This window comes from Eubalaena glacialis, chromosome 2 (assembly GCF_028564815.1).
Source record: "Eubalaena glacialis isolate mEubGla1 chromosome 2, mEubGla1.1.hap2.+ XY, whole genome shotgun sequence".
NCBI classification, from domain to species: domain Eukaryota; kingdom Metazoa; phylum Chordata; class Mammalia; order Artiodactyla; family Balaenidae; genus Eubalaena; species Eubalaena glacialis.
Window position 1 is genome coordinate 164,507,515 of NC_083717.1, and position 14,854 is coordinate 164,522,368.

The 14,854-nt window shown below is 37.6% G+C and overlaps 1 protein-coding gene across 3 annotated transcripts in view; it reads left to right on the forward strand.

Annotated features, from left to right (window-relative positions):
- The window catches only part of PCNX1 (pecanex 1), a 164,961-nt gene extending 153,675 nt beyond the window's left edge, over positions 1 to 11,286 (forward strand). For all 3 annotated transcript variants that reach the window (XM_061180985.1, XM_061180983.1, XM_061180984.1), the window contains 6 exons: positions 4,697 to 4,927; positions 5,788 to 6,062; positions 7,391 to 7,596; positions 9,546 to 9,988; positions 10,398 to 10,538; positions 10,726 to 11,286. In XM_061180985.1, the coding sequence (XP_061036968.1) occupies positions 4,697 to 4,927; positions 5,788 to 6,062; positions 7,391 to 7,596; positions 9,546 to 9,988; positions 10,398 to 10,538; positions 10,726 to 10,866 (1,437 nt within the window). In that variant the 3' untranslated portion in view covers positions 10,867 to 11,286. The remainder of the gene's footprint in view (positions 1 to 4,696; positions 4,928 to 5,787; positions 6,063 to 7,390; positions 7,597 to 9,545; positions 9,989 to 10,397; positions 10,539 to 10,725) is intronic.
- Positions 11,287 to 14,854: the final 3,568 nt, after the last annotated feature.

Sequence of the window (14,854 nt, forward strand, 5' to 3'; positions counted from 1 at the left end):
AGAGAAGAAAAAGAACTAAAAGTAATCCAAATTGGAAAAGAAGAAGTAAAACTGTCACTGTTTGCAGATGACATGATCCTATACATAGAGAATCCTAAAAATGTCACCAGAAAACTACTAGGGCTAATCAATGAATTTGGTAAAGTTGCAGGATACAAAATTAATGCACAGAAATCTCTTGCATTGCTATACACTAATGATGAAAAATCTGAAAGAGAAATTAAGGAAACACTCCCATTTACTATTGCAACAAAAAGAATAAAATACCTAGGAATAAACCTACCTAGGGAGACAAAAGACCTGTATGCAGAAAACTATAAGACACTGATGAAAGAAATTAAAGATGATACTAACAGATGGAGAGATATACCATGTTCTTGGATTGGAAGAATCAATACTGTGAAAATGACTGTGCTACCCAAAGCAATCTACAGATTCAATGCAATCCCTATCAAATTACCAATGGCATTTTTTACAGAAGTAGAACAAAAAATCTTAAAATTTGTATGGAGACACAAAAGACCTCGAATAGCCAAAGCAGTCTTGAGGGGAAAAAACGGAGCTGGAGGAATCAGACTCCCTGACTTCAGACTATACTACAAAGCTACAGTAATCAAGGCAATATGGTACTGGCACAAAAACAGAAACATAGATCAATGGAACAAGATAGAAAGCCCAGAGATAAACCCACGCACTTATGGTCAATGAACCTATGTTAAAGGAGGCAAGGCTATACAATGGAGAAAAGACAGTCTCTTCGATAAGTGGTGCTGGGAAAACTGGACTGCTATATGTAAAAGAATGAAATTAGAATACTCCCTAACACCATACACAAAAATAATGGATTCGAGACCTAAATGTAAGACTGGACACTATAAAACTCTTAGAGGAAAACATAGAAAGAACACTCTTTGACATAAATCACAGCAAGATCTTTTTTGATCCACCTCCTAGAGTAATGGAAATAAAAACAAAAATAAACCAATGGGACCTAATGAAACTTAAAAGCTTTTGCACAGCAAAGGAAACCATAAACAAGACGAAAAGACAGTCCTCAGAATGGGAGAAAATATTTGCAAACGAATCAATGGACAAAGGATTAATCTCCAAAATATATAAACAGCTCATGCAGCTCAATATTAAAAAAACAAACAACCCAATCCCAAAATGGGCAGAAGACCTAAATAGACATTTCTCCAAAGAAAACATACAGATGGCCAAGAAGCACGTGAAAAGCTGCTCAACATCACTAATTATTAGAGAAATGCAAATCAAAACTACCTTGAGGTATCACCTCACACCAGTTAGAATGGGCATCATCAGAAAATCTACAAACAACAAATGGTGGAGTGGGTGTGGAGAAAAGGGAACCCTCCTGCACTGTTGGTGGGAATGTAAATTGATACAGCCACTATGGAGAACAGTATGGAGCTTCCTTAAACAAGTAAAAATAGAATTACCATATGCTCCAGCAATCCCACTACTGGCATATACCCAGAGAAAACCATAATTCAAAAAGACACACGCACCCCAATGTTCATTGCATCACTATTTACAATAACCAGGTCATGGAAACAACCTAAATGCCCATTGACAGACAAATGGATAAAGAAGATGTGGTACATATATACAATGGAATATTACTCAGCCATAAAAAGGAACGAAATTGGGTCATTTGTAGAGACGTGGATGGATCTAGAGACTGTCATACAGAGTGAAGTAAGTCAGAAAGAGAAAAACAAATGTCATATATTAATGCATATATGTGGAACCTAGAAAAATGGTACAGATGAACCGGTTTGCAGGGCAGAAATTGAGACACAGATGTAGAGAACAAACGTATGGACACCAAGCGTGGGAAGCAGCGGGGGGGGGTGGGGGTGACGGTGTGATGATTTGGGCGATTGGGATGGACATGTATACAGTGATGTGTATAAAATTGATGACTAATAAGGACCTGCTGTATAAAAAAATAAATTAAAAAAATTTTTTTAAAAGTACATATTGTATTATTTTATTTATATAAAATTTAAAACAGGCCAAAGTAATCTCTAGTGACAGAAAGCAGGTCAGTGGTTGTTTGGGATGTAGAGATTGAATACCAAAAGGCAGGAAGGAACTTTGGGATGATGGAAATGTTCTATATCTAGCTTTCTTCCCATTTAGTTTAACGTGGACACCTTTCTAAGTTAGCACATATAGAGGCACACCACATTTTTTAATGACTCTGTAGTATTCCAGAGTATAATTTTTACTCCATTTATTAAGCTATCTCACTATTCATGGACATTCTGATTGTTTCAATTTTTTTTTTAATAAAATTATTTATTTTTGGCTGTGTTGGGTCTTCGTTGCTGCGCGCGGGCTTTCTCTGGTTGTGGTGAGTGGGGGCTACTCTTTGTTGCGGCGCGCGGGCTTCTCATTGCGGTGGCTTCTCTCATTGCGGAGCACGGGCTTTAGGCGTGCGGGCTTCAGTAGTTGTGGCACCCGGGCTCAGTAGTTGTGGCTCATGGGCTTTAAAGCGCAGGCTCAGTAGTTGTGGCTCATGCACTTAGTTGCTCAGCAGCATGTGGGATCTTCCCGGTCCAGGGATCGAACCCATGTCCCCTGCATTGGCAGGTGGATTCTTAACCACTGAGCCACCACGGAAGTCCCTGTTTCAAATATTTTATCAGTAAAACAGTGCTGAATGATGTACATAGAAGTTTACATATTCATTCAACTATTTTAAGCCCAGTGAGAAGAAATATTTGGACAAGACTAAGCATTCTCCACTTTTGGCATGCCTAACGATTTCCAACTTTGTGTCCGTTTTATTAAGAATGTGATTATTGCCTGTCTCTGCATGTTTATTTTCCATTTAAATAATTGTACAAATACTACTGTCCAAGGATGTCATTCCTTCCCTAATTGAACAACTTGATGAAAGAGAGCACATCTTATGGCATCTAGCTATCTGCTGGTGTAGGAAAGTGAACTCAGTATTTAAAAGAAAGATTAGCATGGTTGGTGGTGTGTGATGGACAGAAGTCAAGAACCATCCATCAGTATTCTAAGTTGTAAATGCTCTTAGGGCATGTTCACTAGAAGCAGAGTCAGAGTCCAGGATTCTCGTGCAAGAGACTAATTGAGGGGATGCCCTCAGGACAGTCTGTGAGGAAATGATGGAAGCAGGAAAGAGCAAGGGAAGAAGCTAAGCAGAAGTGTCTTTCAGCTGAACTCGAGCCTCCCCTGGTCTCCAGAGGGAGCTCTGGAGTGTGAATGTCACCCAGAGTTCCGTTGTGTACCTTGCACCTCCACAGCCAAGGGGGGAATAATCCTCCCCTGGCATTTCCTACCCAGGCAGCTCCATTAGCTGAAGGCAGTTCGTAGAAGAGGGAACAGCTGTGAGCTGTCACGAGCCAAGCTCAAAGCAGTGGAGCGAGGAGTGCACCAGCCTCATAAAAAGTCTGGAGAGGCACTAGTAGGTCGTCTTGCCTGGAGCCCTTTCCCATCCCCCACGGTGCCATCTCCATCCACTGAAAGTGTACTCATTCTTCAAGATCCAGCCCCAGACCACCTGCACTGTGTAGCTTTCCCTAATCACAGCAACTGGATTTGAAAGGTGTTTCAGTTAACTTTTATAATCATAAATATTTAAAAATCAGAATGAAAAAATACTCTAAAAAATGTGTTCCAGTCCTGGCATTACAATCATATACTAATTTTCTAAACCTAGGAAGCAGTTAAGCCTCTTTGAGCTTCAGTTTTGATATTTGTAAAATGCTGGTATTACCTGCTCAACCTACTGGACCAGGTTATTGTAAGAGTGAGATGAAATCTTGTATCGGGGAACTTCTTACATTATGTACCCACGTGCACAGTGAAGACTTCCCTTAGTCTCATGTAGATGAACCCCCAGACTTGGAGGTACATTCTTGGGGACATCGGCTTCTTGCTGTCACTTCTCTCCTCCAGATAGCACACACTCCAGTCAGTTGGCTTGAGCACAAATGAGTCACTTTACCTGGATGTAAAAATTTATCAAGGCAGCCAATATAATATTTGTGTTTCCTTAATAACACACCATTTCAGAAATTCTGATTTGTGTTACGATTATTTGGGTTTATATCCTGTATCCCCTGTTAATTTTTAGGTTTCTGAATGGGAAACACATTTCATATACTCCTTCGTTTCATCCATGCTACCTGCCACGTAGTCTTGCATGTGGTAGATATTAAATAACGACTTGTCAGATAAGGCCGAGAGGTTTTTTAGGGAAGACTTTACAAGCTTCTCTAGGGCTAGGACCCTTAATTTGTCCTCAGAGCTCATAGTTTTGAGCCTTATCTTAACTAAATGAGAGGCAGGATAAAATGGTTTATTATAATCATTCTAGAGATGTGGCTTTAAGTGAAAAGCACCTAGTTAAAAAGAAACGCAATTTAGAGACCTTTTATGTAGTTTTAGCCTCCCTTAACTGGTAACAGTGAGATAATCCTTTAACAGAAAAAAAAAAATGAATGAAGATATGAAAACCGACTTGAATAATTTATCTCTAATAATATTAACATGTGCTGAAATGAAATATATAAACTAGTTTTTTAAGACTTTTAATTTAGTAACTGATTTAGTAATTTCAGAAGCTTTTATCATCCTGGAAGTCATTCTCTTCTTTTCCTAAAATTGTAGGTGTATTTTTTATCTCTGTGTATAGGACCATTTCACTTCTCCGGATGAATACGATGACCCCACTGTGCTCTACGAAGCCATTGTATCTCATGAGAAGAACCTTGTCATAGCCCACGAAGGGGACCCTGCATGGCGGAGTGCAGTCCTCGCCAACTCACCCTCCCTGCTTGCTCTGCGGCACGTCATGGATGATGGCACCAACGAGTACAAGATCATCATGCTCAACAGACGCTACCTTAGCTTCAGGGTCATTAAAGTAAGCTTTGGAGGCACTTGTTTGCCTCTGAAAACAATGGAGCTTAGATAACTGTATCCAAACTTTTAAAAAGTAATTGAAACTCTTTTATAGAAAACAAAAATAATGACCATACTACATTAACGTTTATTGTTTTTGAGCTCTTAATTTATTTTGTCAGTAATTTACCCTGTCCTCTGAAATTTTTTCATGTGCCATAAAGCCTTAAATTTTTTGCTTATTTCTCTTTTGGCAGTCTCTTGCCTGTTATATGTGCTATTTGGGCAGCATCTCCTCCTAAAATGTCAGCACTGTATTGCTAATAAGATGTGATTCCTAGGTTGCAAAATAATACTACAGCTTGTACTTCATAGTAGCTAACTGTAAATGGTTCACTCTAACTTGCTTTTTTGTTTGTTTTGTTTTTTTTTTAAACATCTTAGGGCTTTAGGAGGCTTAATCTCTGACATTTTATTTTGATAGTTTGTAATGTTTTTTCTTCATTTAATCAACCCCCAAAATCACAAACATCCTTTCAACTCTAAATATTTGTTACCTCTCATTTCTATCAAAAAGATTTATTATCTTAGTTACAAAATTCCGTGCTTCACCAATTTAGAAAACTAAATGGACTCCATTTTACTTGGTATTTTTACAAGACAGAGTAGAAGGAAGCGCTCTGTAGGTGCTTATTATTTAATAGCCTAATAACAGTGGGAAATAGTTAACTCCTGTTCAGATGTGACCTACTTACATTTGTTTCCTGCTTTTCACAGTTGGGTATCGTAATGTCTTTTATATCCCTCCCATTTCTACTCTTCTGTTTATATAAATTTTATTCTTGGCCCCTTAACCTAATTCCCATGTCTTCTGGTTTTCAGGTGAATAAGGAGTGTGTCCGAGGCCTTTGGGCAGGGCAACAGCAGGAGCTTGTTTTCCTACGTAACCGTAACCCAGAGAGAGGTAGCATCCAAAATGCCAAGCAAGCTCTGAGAAACATGATAAACTCATCTTGTGATCAACCTATTGGCTACCCGATCTTTGTCTCACCCCTGACAACTTCTTACTCTGACAGCCATAAACAGCTTAAAGAAATTCTTGGGGGACCTATCAGCTTGGGAAATATCAGAAACTTTGTAGTGTCAACCTGGCACAGGTGAGCCATAGGACTGCCTTTTCCAGTGGTGGTGTGTCCTGACCCACTTAATCTAGGCAGTGTGCATTAGCACCACCTGGAAAGATTGTAGGAAAAATACAATAAAAACCTGTTATGGCTGAGCTTCATGAAGTAGAATCTGAGCATTTGTATCTTCAAACTCTTATTAAATAAATCTAATGTACAGTAGTCTGGTCAGGAACCACTGCTCTAGCATTTAGTAGAATCTTGGATAATTCCCTCCTTTTAGTTTTTTAAACTCTCTATTGCAGCGTATTGCCACTATTAGAATGTGTGGGTCAACAAACAGGGCAAATGAGAGAAAAATAAAGGAAACTTGTGCAAGTCGATTACATTCTTTTTGTATTCCGTTCCAGCAGTAGGGGGAGCATGCTGTCCATGTTGAAACTCCTCCTTGTGAGATGCAGAGATACTGCTGCCATTTTAACAATCAGTCAGCACTCACATCTCAAATATTTAGTGTCTTCAAGTATGCACATGAATTTTTTTCCTCTGCCTTTTGTGTAGTAAATTATGATATATGGTGCAGGAACATCATAATTTGATGGATGGTAAAGAAAAATCTCAGATTAAGAGTTGTTCAGATCCTTAAATATCAAAACTTAATCGAAAACAGGACTAGAGCAACAAACTCACAAACAGGTGTTTTAAAATTCTTCCAGGAATACCCAGCATTAAAGAGTAAAATTTCACCATTTTAACGTCTACCCCTATTCAAACAGAGGGAAGAATACAGACCAGGGTAGTGTTCAAAGAAGTTTTCTTTTCAAAAAATATATGTTATGCTGGAATTGCCTTGTTTGCCCAGGACTGAGTGGTTTTCTGGGATGCAGGATTTTCAGTGCCAAACTGAGACAGTTATGGGCAAACCAGGAGAGTTGGTCACCCTATGTTTTAAAAAAGAGAAGAAAAATTATTACAGCAGTTCTCTTCAGGTGTGCTACAGCATAAATTAGGTTTAATTTAAATCAATTAGGTATTCGTGGGTTGTATACAGTGGCAAGGATTCTATTTCCAGCTGAGATCTTAATGGAACAACTTGTTATGTGCAGTTCTTTGTTATGGCGTAGAAAAGATGATAGAGTGTAGTGTAAAAGTGAAGTTGATTAGAAGAACGGAGGCAGTGAGTATGAGGGAGCTATGCAAACATCGTAGACTCTTCTGCTTCTTAATGTCGATTGCCCCATGAAGACTTCCAAAGGTGAACACTAGTAGCATTAAATGTTCAGAATGGCTAGAAAAAGAATACAGTACCTATCTTGAAGTGATCTTGGGACAATGCCTCCTACTCTGGTGTTTGTTCCTAGGTTAAGGAAGGGTTGTGGAGCTGGCTGTAACAGTGGTGGCAATATTGAAGATTCTGATGCTGGAGGTGGAACCTTTTGCACTAGTAACAGTGTGACAACTGCCAATGATCCCCACAGCAGTGTGTCCCAAGGAAGCACTGGAAACCCAGGCCAGGGACCGGGAGCAGGACTCCATCCGCCTGTCACATCTTACCCGCCAACACTAGGTAATCTGAAACAAAATTATGTGTGTAATGTTAGCCTCTCAACTGTGGGGTTCAGGTAGTATGTGTGTATGAAGAGGATGACATATTACCTACTTGGAAATATATAAATAGAATGCTTTGTTTGATTCCCAATAGGACATTATCCTACTTGTTTATATTAATCATTTAATGTATATAAATATAAATATACACCATTTGAAATAGCATTCTTTGGAAGTATCATTTTTAAAGGCCAATAATAGTTAACTAATATAATTTATTTAACTTCTCTCCTGTTGAACAACAATTTGGTTTCTTCTGAGTGTTGTAATAATCTTTGTATATAAATCTTTGTAATCATTTATTATTTTCTTAGGCTGGAAACTTTAAAAATGGAATGAAGTCAAAGTTTATGAGAATATTTAAGACATAATACATAATGCCAAAAATCTTTCCAGAATTTCTTTTATTTCTTTTACACCAATTGGTACTCTGACCAGTCGTATAGAGGAATGCCCAGCTTTGAGTATCATTGTTTCCACCTCTGCTCCCTGCTCTCTCAGAGAGACAGGAGAAGGGGGGTGGTCTTTAGTTGCATTTTTTTAATTTGCATTGCTCTAATAATACCTGAGGTTGGAAACTTTTAAATGAGTTTATCAGATCTTCTTTCTGAAGTGCATGTTAAGTCTCTTGCCCATTTTTCCATTTGGTTATCTTTTTCTTATTTGTATATTCTGGATTGGAACTCTTGGTCAGTTTTCTGTACCACAGACATCTTTTTCCATTCTGTATCTTGGCTTTCCCTTCTCTTTCTGTGAAGAGTGGCTTGCCTTTTTTTGGTAAGTTCTTAATTTTTGTGTAGAGCAATTTACTGATCTTTTCCTTTATGATTAATACTTTTTGTATCCTATATAAGAAATTTTTCCTTATCCCAAAGGAAGCTATTGTTTTACTAATTTGCCTTTTACATGAGAGCTGTAATCCACCTGGCATGCAGCAGGACTCAGATCTTACCTGTTCCCGGATGGCTGGTCGGTTGATCCAGCACTGTCCTTTCCCCCTCTGTTTTGCATGGATCAGATGAAGTTTTAAAACATTTACTTAAAATGATTTAAAAAAATGTAATGGCACTGGAATTGTTAAGACTCTAAATAGGCATGTGATCGACATTTTGTTATGTTCTTTTTTAACTTCTGAGTGAAAACCTAAAACTGCCAGTGTGCTTCTTTAAATATACCTTTTACTCTTAACATTGATTAGCTCTTTTTATTTTCAGATTAAAAGGTACATGTAGTTATTTTTAAATATAATTAATAATAATTTTCTAATAATCTTCACATCACTCTTCACAAATCTGAAGAATCCTATCGAGCCATTAGAAAAAAGGACACGGAATAACCTGCTATTTAGTATCACTGATCATTCATATTCAGTAGTGATCCCTCAATGTATGTGCATATTACAGTGTGGCATCACTGTGCCTCTATAGGTAGTATAGCTTGTCATTGGAATAGATTGAAAGGGCATTAGGACCATATTTTGAGAAATGGTAGTTACAGAGCTTGCCACATAGTAGATCCTTAATAAATATTTCTCACTGTCTCATTTCTATGAGATATTCATGTATTCTGAAATATTTCAGTGAAAGAAATTTTAGGATTTATCTCAACCTAAATACCTGCTATTTCCTATAAATTATTTAATTGTATCTTTTTTATGCCCCAGAATTTGAATCTTAAAAAGCTTCAGCAAACAGAAATTATGTTACAAAAACCACACAAGAAAATAGATCTCAGATATTTATTTCTCTTTGGCAACTTTAAAAGCTTTAGGTATAAATATTAAATTCAATAAATTCACCAACTAATTTAAGGTGCGAGGCTTAAGGGAGAAAGTCTTAGAAACTACTGAAAAAGCAGTTGTGTTTGGGTCACTGAGAACGAGCGCCGCTGTCGTTTCTCCCTCCCCAGCCGCGAGCCACAGCTCTCACTCTGTGCAGTCCAGCCTGGTCCGGCAGTCCCCTGCCCGGGCCTCTGTAGCCAGCCAGTCGTCTTACTGCTATAGCAGCCGGCACTCATCTCTCCGGATGTCCACCACGGGATTTGTGCCTTGTCGGCGCTCTTCCACCAGCCAGATATCGCTTCGCAACTTACCGTCATCCATCCAGTCCCGCCTCTCTGTGGTGAACCAGATGGAACCCTCCAGTCAGAGCGGCCCGGCCTGTGTGCAGCATGGCCTGCCTTCCTCTAGCAGCTCCAGCCAAAGCATCCCAGCCTGCAAGCATCACACCCTCGTGGGCTTTCTTGGGACAGACGGCGGTCAGAGCAGTGCCGCTGATACGCAACCCTGCAACACCTTAAGTCCTGCCAATAATTCACATGCCAAAAAGGGGGAGGTGATTTACAGAGTCCAGGTGAGTAAGCCCACGGTCCTTCTTGCACTGTTTCTCTTACTCGTTTGTTTTTATTTCTTGTTTTTTTGAGTGAAGGACTCTTGTGAAGACACACCTTATATTACTTAGTCTGAAGACTAGAACAATTTTGAATGTTGAAAAAATGTTTCTGCCAGTATAAAAACTGAAAGCAAGCAGTTTTTCACTGGTGGTATTTGTTCCCTCTTCAGCCATGGTTATGTGGCCATTGCAGTTAAGGTCTCCTAGGAGGCTAAGAGGAATTCAGGTGGCTCTTTAGGTTGTTTTTTATTCCGTTATAGGCAGTGGAGAATTTGAGGCACTGTGAAAGAAATTCTGTTTGGGATTATATAATTATTTGCCATCGAGGGGAAAATGAATTGGAAATGATCCATATTTATTTACACTGCAGATTGTGGATCCCAGTCAGATTCTGGATGGGATCAACCTGTCAAAAAGGAAAGAGCTGCAGTGGCCTGATGAGGGTATTCGGTTAAAAGCTGGGAGAAACAGCTGGAAAGACTGGAGTCCTCAGGAGGGCATGGAAGGCCATGTAAGTTCTCTTATGAAGCTGGTGCTCTGACTTTTTTGTAGCCTGACTGGTATGCCTGTTTTTTAGCTGATTTATGTCCTTATGCTTAATTACCAAACTGAATTACTACCTCTAATCTTAAGGATAGAGTCTGTGAGTGTATTCAGGGTCTCTGCCACTAACTGCTTGTTTTATTCTGAATCATTAGGTGATTCACCGTTGGGTGCCTTGCAGCAGAGATCCAGGTACTAGATCCCACATCGACAAGACAGTACTTCTGGTTCAGATTGAAGATAAATACGTGACTGTAATCGAAACTGGGGTACTAGAACTTGGGGCTGAAGTGTGAGCCAGTGTTTTATAACTTCATTTCTTTTCCCTCAAAATTCCAAGAGATTGGAAAAAAGAGGAGAGAGCAGAAGATGCCTGCAGGTATCCCTTTGATCCTGTAGGAGAGACTTGAACATAGAGTGGGCTTGGTTAAGCACCGCTCCTTCGCCCTTCACCCTGACTCCTGTCGCTGTCTCCATCCCCAAATAAAGCTGAAATATTTTTTTAAGTTAGCTGCTGAGAAAACATCTTGCATGAAGGATAAAGTTCTGTTAAAATACATCCTTAAAAAAAGTTTTTTCCTATGCATTGCCTATGCTTTAAATCAACAAACTCTTGCTTTCTAAACTATGATCTCATATTTTTCTAATTTTTTTGCCAAAAATAATTGCCATGTTTTGTCATAAAACATGAAATCCATTTACCTTGATTTTTTAAAACAGACAAGTGTAGAAACCTTCAGTTTGACATATAGCAGTATAAAAGTTTAATGTACAGTGAAAAAGACTATGAACAGACATAGATTTATCTTATTCCTTGAGCACTAAAAACTTTAATGAAAAAAACTGCACTAATTTTTTACAATGCACTATAAAGTCTGAGATTTCTCAGGACATTTATTTATATATAAAAATAAAATACCATTATTTAAATTGCCTTTGGGATTAACCCCTTCCCTTTCCTTATGCGTAGCAGGAACCGTGCTGCTCGATTTTCTTTAGTAGTCTGTACTTCATGCCAGTCCATTGGATGTTTCCTTTAAAATGAATACTTAATCTCCAGACACACGTAGCTTCATCACTGGCATTTCCCGGAGCCAGTAGTCAGTGACTCAGTCCCGTGAACACTCCTGCCAGTTCCTGTGTCCACATTTCAGATGGGCTCCAACACTGTGTGCGTCCCAGCTACCCTGTTTCTCCCACTTGGGGCAAGCTCTGCTGGGGTCAGTTCTGGGAAGAAAATACTTTTGCTTTTCAAAGAAGAGGGTGAACGTCCAGGAATTTAAAGAAAGGATGGATTGCCTTTTATTTTAAGAGTTCTTAGCTCTTGAAGTTATTCACATGCAGTTCAGTTAATCAAGTAAAATTTTTTCAAACAAAATTATCCAAATGGTGCAGTTCTTATTGTTATATCCCTCTTTAATAACTTTGCCTTTTATTTTCCTCCTCTCTTCTTATTCTATTACTTGAATTTTATTTCCTGTGATTTATAGTGTGTAGCTGTAATTTGAAATATTTATAACTGTGATGAAATTGACTTAATTCATATGTTGTCTCATAACTTAAATTTTATTGGTTTTTAAAAAATGTATGTGTTCAGGGAAATATATAACTCAGATTTACAGTTGGACTAGGTGGGAACTGCAGTTTAGATTTAATTTTCAACATATGGCATTTTTTAAATCCTTCAGAAAATTTTTCTCCTTTTGTGTGAAACTCCAAAGAAGACTGTACATCTGAGCATTTAGGAGCAGCCGTCTTTCTGCCCCCTGTGAATGGAAAGTAAAAAGAAGCAGGTGAAGTTAATTTCAGTCATACATTTTGTTTAGTCCATTATATCCAAAGTATTGCTATTTCACCATGTGGTACTAGCCGTATTTCAGGTACTTGCTAGCCACATGTGCTTAGTGGTCACTGTATTGGGCAGCGTGGGTTTAAAGTGTCTTCTGATGAGGTGAGAGGAGATAGAAGCTGTTTTTCCTCCTAATTCTGATGTAGATCTTACAGTATCACATGACATTTCAGTGGAAGGAATGAAAGCTAGGGAAGTAAACAGCTAATATATAGCCTCTGATTGCATTTTCACTCCAAAACCTATTTACTTTTCCTTTTTCCAATTTTAAATTTTTGTGGGTATTCAGGAGCCAATGTGCCTCGTGTTGAGGTTTCCAGACTTCACACTTTGCAGAATTTACTGTTGAAAAACTTTTTGTCAAATGATTTACTGAACATTTGCACAAAGGTACCCTTTCTAAATTGACCAGTTAAAATGTATTTTTCCTGATACTGTCATTATATTCTGTGTTTGCCTTATTTTGGCAAATCTACAATATGCCATTAAGGTTCAGGTTCTTCTTTTTTCTTCTGAAACTGAATATATGATCTGTTTGTTTATCTATATTATCTAAAATCCTCTCAGAGGAATTATGCTCCCTGCTGCTTGTTCCCTTTCTGAGATGAGTATGATCTCTTCATGGTCATTGCCTAGATGAGAAGATAAGTGGAGCCTTTCCAGTCTTAAATAGAAGATACTTCATTTTCCTACACAGAGAAAAAGAAAAACCTGAACTTCAGATGTTTAAGACTAAAACATATAGTCTTTTTAAAATCATATTACTTTTCTAATAATTGCATCAGGGGAAGCATTGATAATTAAAGAAGGAGTCATGTCTTAAAAATAATTTGAACTAAAGTATAATATAGAAATATACACACTTCCATTAATTAAGTTGATTATACATGTCTTATTCAACCCTATCCCCTGCCACCCCACACCCCCTTGGAGATTAGTGAGCTATTCATTTAGATTCCCTGCTTAGCCTTTCTGATTAGTATATAAGACTCCAGTATACACACATTAGCATCTTTAGTTCACAGTTGCCAAAACGTTCAGAGTTCCATAATTTGAAAGTAAAAATATGTAATTAAAACACTAGTTTTTTTCATTTGCTTTAAATAGTTTTATTGATATCTTTCCGGTTTTTTTCTGTTTGATTTTGCTTTTTCCCCCTTTAGAGAGAGTTCTGGAATAAGTTATAAATTCCTAGCTTTTTTGTTGTTGTTGTTATTCAGTGTTAAAAATCATTTTATAACTCAAAATTAAATTTTTGGTTAATCTTCCAGTTTATAACTTGGTGTAAGCCCTATTTTTACACCATTTTTCAATACTTGATAAAACTTTATATGTTCACTTTTTTCTAAAGAACTATAATTTTTCCAGAAGTCTAGATTAATATAAGATGTTGATCTTTAAGGGACTTGGGAGAGTAGGTGGTGAGGCTCTATATTTTTAAGGTAAAAGGAGATTAATTACCTTTCAGGAAATGAGCGAACAAACTTCATCAGTGTTCTGCCTTCTTTGAGTTTCCATTACTGGAAGATTAACTTCCATTAGATTTGAAGTTATTTTTTTTTTTTAATATTTCAAGTATATCTGAGATACTTCTACAGACCCTTGAAACAGAATTAGTCAGACAAGATTTCTCTCCCGAGTGAACTATGGAAAATTACTCTGTGTACCAAATGTCAGGCAGTGAAAATACAAGTTTTTATGTAAGAAACAACAGCTCATTAAAAAGATGTATTTTTCTTCCTGGGTTGGTTTACTTTTCCATCTCATATCAAAATATAAAAAAACAGCCTCAAATCTAAGCAAGGGTAGCTTAGCCTTAATGAATTCTACTTTGCTTCTGAGCGGCATCCTTCTGCCTCTGCTTAGGAAATCTTCCTTTGGTGGATTGCTGCACTGAGTCACATTCATCCAGAACTGAGTCTTTTAAACTTATGATTTGCCCAGAGGCTAAGGTTATTGTTTTCTTTCAAAAATCTTTCCTCCTAAATATGTGACCTGAGAAAAAGACAACAATAACTTTGCATGAGAATTCTTTGAATTTATGTTAACTAGCTACAAAACTATAAATTGCTGCCCGCATTGTGATTGACTTTCGTGTTTGTTTTCATTACTTTTTCATGAATGTGGACAAAGCCCCCCCTTTTTTAAAAGTCCTCAATATTCATTCTTGTTCTTTTTTGTAGTATATTTTAATCACATAAAATTACTTTGCTTGGACACAGACCAAGGGTAAGATGTCATTCAAGGCTAAGATGATACTTGGAGCCTATTAATGGACTTTGAACTTTCTGTTTCAGTCTTATATGGAAATTGAGTTTTATTTATCTGGAGAAAGAGGAAAATTAGCTATTACCATGTATTTGTGCAGCATAAATTTTAATACTACGTTGGATATGTATAGTTTTTTTTAAATTAAGTATTAAAAAACCAGCCTC